The sequence below is a fragment of the Cynara cardunculus genome, assembly GCF_001531365.2.
Source record: "Cynara cardunculus var. scolymus isolate 2C chromosome LG 17, CcrdV1, whole genome shotgun sequence".
In the NCBI taxonomy this organism is placed as follows: Eukaryota; Viridiplantae; Streptophyta; class Magnoliopsida; order Asterales; family Asteraceae; genus Cynara; species Cynara cardunculus.
Genome location: NC_037544.1, coordinates 34532577 through 34539038, shown reverse-complemented (window position 1 = coordinate 34539038; position 6462 = coordinate 34532577). Strand labels below are relative to the sequence as shown.

The window sequence follows — 6462 nt, the reverse complement described above, 5'->3', positions numbered from 1 at the left end:
TTCATAATCGATCGTAGGTTACAAATCGGCTGGAGAATATCGGGTTCACGATGCGTAAGGATTTATTACCAAAATACCCTGTGAACAATTGTTCATAAGCAGCCCAATTAATTTAATGATTAATTGATTATTTTTTAATACTCATTTAATAATGACCATTTGACCAATTTACCCTTTGAACAATTGTTCATACACATATCAATTAATACATTAATTAAATTATTGTTTATTTAATCTCATTTAATAATAACCGTTTGATGATAAAATGAACGATCAGGATCGGTTCACATAGTTTGTACCATATGATTAGTTTCTATTTGAACCAGCCCCTATATATATATATATATATATATATATATATATATATATATATATATATAGCTATTACTTAATTATTATTAATTTTACATTCATCTTGATGAATTCTTTCATCTATTTTTATGATTCTCAAGTTCTTTTTTCTTTTAAGTTCTCAGGAAATCTTTTCCACATATATATATATATATATATATATATATAGACACATACATAAACAAGATTATTGATTATGGTTAACACAAGAATATAATGACCATTAGTATGAGAGAAGATCAGAAGAATCCAAAACAAATTGCAAATATCAAGGACAAGGAGTAATTTGTAACGAAAGAAATTGAGGGAGGAGATCAAGAAAATCATCAAACTTGACGATTTTGTAGATAATTCAAAAAAAAAAGGATAAAAACTGCATCTTTAATTTGACTTTTATTTTTATTTATAGGATTATATCCTAAAACCATTTACTATTTATTAAAATAATAATAATATATACGCGGAAAAGAAGCCACTTTCGGAAGTCATGTGCCCCCTAAACAAGTCCTCTATTTTTTGCAGTGTTGACTACGGCATCATTACTATTATCATGCACACAATCTCTTCGACCTAAGATTTTGAACGTTCTTTGCAAGTTGTCAAAATAATGATGATAACTAAAGAGTAGTTTGTATTTTAGTAGACAGCCACCAAGAATGAAAATGTAGGACAGTTCGTTAACAAAATTATCCGATGTCGAATACAGATGGACCACGCATGCATAGATACTAATTTGGCGTCGATGCATCGTCGTCAATGATGATGCGTCATTATGGATTATATTTTGTTAATCACGGATGTTTGGTCTACCTCGATTAATCCCAAAAGAAACCCTAGAAAACAATAGAAAAAATATGATAAGAGAATATTGTTTTATGCACATATAATAAATAAAATATTTGAGATCGGTTTATTAAAAATAATATGTATTTTGTTTTAAAATGCTGTATTATATGTGTTATAGGGTCCTTACAGGTTGGGTTGGTCGGTTGAAGACACTTTAACAACCAGGACGGAACACAAATGGACAGACTCAACAATAGTGGAGACCCTAAAAGAATTTTATACTTAAAACCTTAATGGACTGGAGATGATTCACTCTATCTAAAAACAAACCATGGCCAAGTCCCCTAAAGGCCCTATGGCCATCCGGCCCCTGTTAACAACTCAATCCAATCGGTTTAAAAAATCTTAATCCAATCTGACCCAATTAAAAGTGCAACACAACCCAAATTGTATGGATCGGGTTGGGTTTGTTAGGTTGGTCGGGTTGAAACAAATACAAACAAAGCAACAGCAAACTCATGAGAAGTAGCAAAAGAAACAATTATACAATTTTGCAACTCTAAGTCATATAATTTTGCAACTCTAAAGTAGCGTAACTTTGTTATTGTGGCTAGGACACTTATCATACAAAACAACTAACTTTTATCGAAGGAAGAATATATCGGTATCCCGTTGCTACATCCGTTGGTGAAGTCCCTTGAAAAAAATGTCATGGGAAAAAGCATTACTGACGAGAACATATATGCCAAAGACTCAAGATTGAAATATTTTTTTTATGCGTTTATTGATTTGTATGTGATGTTTTTTACGATTGTACTATTGAAAAATTGAGAGGTTTTAATCGATAAATCTATTCAATGTTTTTTTTTTTGTATACACTGATTAAATATACTGATGTAATTTATTTAATTAAATAAATTTTGTCGACAATTTTACCTGGTATTTTTATTTAAAATTGAATAAATTTATTCAAGTTTTTTAATTTTTTGAAAATTGATCAAAATTATCAATGTAATTTATTTCATTAAATATTAAATTAAGGTCTTCCGGTAATCCCTTAGTAAATTTGTCAGTTTAAAATTTTAATTCTTTTGTATTTTTGATAGATTACCAACGAAAGTCAACGAATATAGGTGAAAGTCAATTTTTGATCATGCCGTTGGTGATCCGCCATAAATCCATCGGTGATTTTCGATGGAAAATTCTGTTGTTGTGGAAAATTCTGTCCAATTGTCGTTCGTCGGTGGAAGTCTGCTTTTTTAATGGTGTCTGTATGGATAAAGATTTAATAAAGACGTTTCTCACGTATAAAAGTATCAAAAAATAACAAAAATAAGATCTTATACAAATAAGTTGATTATCTCTCATAGTTGAATATTTGACATATAATTGATCCAAAAAAAAAATTGTATTATAAGCAAAAATAAACGATTATAATTAATTCGATTATAATTACAAGCAAGCAATTGATGATATTGTGCATGTTTTTCAAATGCCCTTTTTTCTTTTTTCAATGATAGTCTTATTTAATATTTATTTTAAAGTCTAACTATAAAGAAACTTGCAAATTATGCTTTATGTTACTACATTTTTTTGATGTTCATTTAATGACAAATTGTAACGTTGTCTTTTACAAATTGACTACCCATCTACAGTTTGGATTTCAGGGTCGTTTCATGGTCCCGGCAAAATTGTCTGTCGGGTAAAAACCTTTTGGTAATCTAATTTATAAAATTAACGGGATTTTATCAATAATTACTTTTAAAACATTCAAAACCCTATATTTCTTGCATTTTATAATACCAAACTGGCCATTTATCAGCTCAAATGGTTGAATCGTGTGAAACAAAACCTTTATGCATGGTTTAGCGGGTTTTTTTGAAAAAAAAAAAATTGTTTCTAGCACCGACGGAACTAGAAGCGCCCCTTCTTAGAGTACTTTGATTTTTACTGGGTTAATCGTGATTTCATTCCTTAAATCGGCCATAAGCATTCAAAATTTAAATAAGGCATATCGTATTACTAATATCGTGTTTAGTAATTAGGTCGAAACGCCTCGTATCACTAATATCGTGTATCGACATATCGTCTCATGCTATAAAAAAAAGCACCCAAATGGATGAAGAAATACAATATTTCAAATTATGAAATTAAACACTTCAATTTTATTCAATGAACAAACACATGTCATGAGACATACACAAGCATGGCTACAGTGTCCTTATTGAGAGAGACTTCTTTATTGATATCTTGCATCTTAAAATCAGATCCTGAAAATCAAAAAATAATCCAAAATTAGCTAAAAATTCAAGCAAATAATAATTCAAAGAAAAGGAAAACAAGGTTTTAAACGTAATTACTGGTTATATTGAATGTTAATTCTTCCGGCATCCGTATTAGCAATCACAGCAAATGCCTCTTGGGACAGATCAACTTGATTGCCCGCACAACCTGGACAAAGATCTACAACCGTAACATCAACACTTCTACCCGTGCATGGTTGTGGAACACCTCCATTGGTTGGACCGGTGCAAGTCACGCGATACCTATTCCCACATGCAGCTCTATTATTGAACAAACCACTATTTGCTGCTAGAATCATGACACCACGATCTTCGAAACCAAAACATGACGATGCTACAAAACACAAACAAAAACTCAAGTTAAGCTAAGTGAACGTAGATGAAATTGATTTAACCTAAATGACATTATACTTACGAACATAGGGAGGGGTGTAGAAAGTTGCTTGGCCATCAATGGCGTGAGCAACCGAGGTTAGACATGCAACCATGCCGATTAAGATAAAAGCTCTAGCCATCAAACCCATCTTTTTTGGGAAACCTTGGTATGTGAATTGTTATTGTTTACTTAATTTGGTGAGGAGAAGCACCAGAGGGCTTTCCTTTTATAGCTGAAAAAAATACCTAACTTGAAGGCTTAATTATATGATGAAATCATATGCAAGAATTTTCTTGAATGTATTCAACAAAATACAAATCATTACGAAGTCAAAGGAAGCGGATAACGATGTAATATTAGATCGGTTTCTCGAGTTCTACATCACCGGTGATATATTGCTCTAATTTTATAAATGTCATTTGAAATATGTGGTAATTAGTTTGTAGGATTTTCATCATCATCACAATAAAATCGGGTTTATAGGACACTTCCAAATTCTAAATGTCTTAATAGACCTCTTTATAGGATTTAGTTTATAGGACCAAAAAATAAAGTGTCTTATCTAAAGGTGTTGTAATAAGTTTATATGACGTTTTTTGACGTCGTAATAAGTTTTTTAGGACACTTTTATTATAAATTGTCTCATTATCAACTTTATAGGACACTATTTGAAAATTTGTCCTATAAAAACAAATGTCGTATAAAAAATTGAGTTTATAGGACACTTTCTCAAAAGTGTCCTATAAAGTTGCTAATGCGACACTTTGTATTAAAAATGTCTTAAAAACTTGTTAAGACGCCCAAAAGTGTCATATAAACTTATTACAACATATTTAGATAGGCCACTTTATATTTTGGTCTTATAAATTAAGTTTTATAAAACGGTCTATTGAAACGCTTATTGATTAAGGATGTCCTATAAACTCAATTTCGTTGTAGTGTGAATTCTTCGTTTTAATGTCTTCTAGAACAAATAAAACATATGTTATACCTTTTTGTATTTAAAATTATGAATAAAACTATCCAATATATGAACCTACTATATATGTATGGCTTATTAACACTTATTTTATCTCAAAACAATCCAGTTTGTCAATTATTTCTGAGTTTTGACGTTTGACCATGAAACAGCAAGGGGTCCAAGTTATTTACTAAAAGTTAAAATATCTCCAAATGCTAGAGTCAGTAATTTGACCGGTGACCAAGAATTGTTACCATTCAATTTATTTGGCTTAGTCTTGTTTGACAGTGTTTGACAGTTGTTGAATGGTTTGATATAAAATGATTAAGAAGCTCTCATGATATAGTACAAATTGAAATATAACTGTTTGGTAATTATTTACAATGAAATTAGAACGCTGAATGGTTAAGAGAGGCTCAGGATACAAAATTATTCAGATGGTTTTTAGAATCATTAAAAATAGATTTTTTTTTGTCAAATAAAATTCATTTCTTAAAAATTCAGAGGTTGCCTCTTAATGGACTATTAAGAGGTAAACAAACAACCCTTAATAAATTAAGATAATTTTTCGTGATGTAATGATTGATTGTATGCCGGAAGGAACTCGAATCATAATCTCTACGTATGCCAAATGATAAAAAGAGTCACAAGCAATTCTTATTTGAAACTTTATTTAGTTATTGTTTGATAAATTATAAATCAATGAGATAAAAGATTTCATCAAATCAATTTTCAAATGGAATTTCTTGCACAAACGACGATTGAATTGGTCCAAAGAAAATGTGTGATGAGCAAAAAGTCATTGGAATTAATTCAATTATAATTGCAATTAACAACCAATAGATAACGTATATTAATTAGGATCAACAGATTTCCTACTCAATTTCAAAGGATTTTAATAGTGTGCATGTTTTTCAAATGTTTCATCTTTTTTCTATGATCTTCTGTCTATTATCAATATAAAGGGAAACAACACACGTTTATAACGACTTTGTGTCTCAACTTCATCACGATTTGATTCAAAACAAAATTAAACCAAACTTACACAATATTTCCCATTGAAAAATGTGTGGAGACAGATGAAATATGTGCACCGACTTTAATTCTATTTCATAAGGCAGAGAGCTTGTTTCGGTAAAAAGTCTTGATTTATTAATCTTAAATACTAGGAAATATTAATTTACGAAAGGTGTTGATAAATTTCAAATAACAATAAATTTTTCATACGTAAAAGAACATATTCATAGGGTGGATGCTTGCCTAACTTTTGCTATGGGGAACGTATTAATCTAGGTCGCGGTTGAAAAGAGGCTTCACCGACAATCAAAATCCAATGGTAAATTGTCAGAAAAAGCCGGAGAAAGTGTGATCAATGATCAAGATCATCGGCGGATTTTCAATCACCGACAAAAAAATCTATAGGTAATTCGTCGGTGATCCGTTTAAAATTACCGACAGAAAAACCTGTACAAATTACAACAGAAAAATCCATTGAAAAAATCTATCGATAAAACCTCTTTATTTTGTAGTGTCATGATCGTTTTAGATTTATAAGGATAAAAAATTAACCTTTGATATGACGTGTATTTTTACTTATAGGATATATCATACAACCATTGACTATTATTCCAACATTAATTTATAATACGAGGAAAACTAGAAGCCACGCACTTGCGGAAGTCGGA

The 6462-nt window shown here is 30.4% G+C and overlaps 1 protein-coding gene across 1 annotated transcript; it reads right to left on the bottom strand.

Moving 5' to 3' along the window:
• Nucleotides 1–3198: 3198 nt before the first annotated feature.
• On the bottom strand, nt 3199–4015 carry LOC112500801 (EG45-like domain containing protein). Its single transcript, XM_025104385.1, has 3 exons — nt 3856–4015; nt 3498–3774; nt 3199–3407 (listed from the first exon to the last, which is right to left on the bottom strand). Exons 1-3 carry the CDS (start codon nt 3962–3964, stop codon nt 3401–3403), a joined length of 393 nt encoding a protein of 130 aa, XP_024960153.1. The 5' UTR covers nt 3965–4015; the 3' UTR covers nt 3199–3400.
• Nucleotides 4016–6462: the final 2447 nt, after the last annotated feature.

Coding starts and splice junctions, on each gene's coding strand:
- LOC112500801 (XM_025104385.1), bottom strand. CDS start 3,964: ATGGGTTTGATGGCTAGAGCTTTTATCTTAATCGGCATGGTTGCATGT. Junction 3,775..3,855: donor CTACACCCCTCCCTATGTTC/GTAAGTATAATG, acceptor TGTGTTTTGTAG/CATCGTCATGTTTTGGTTTC.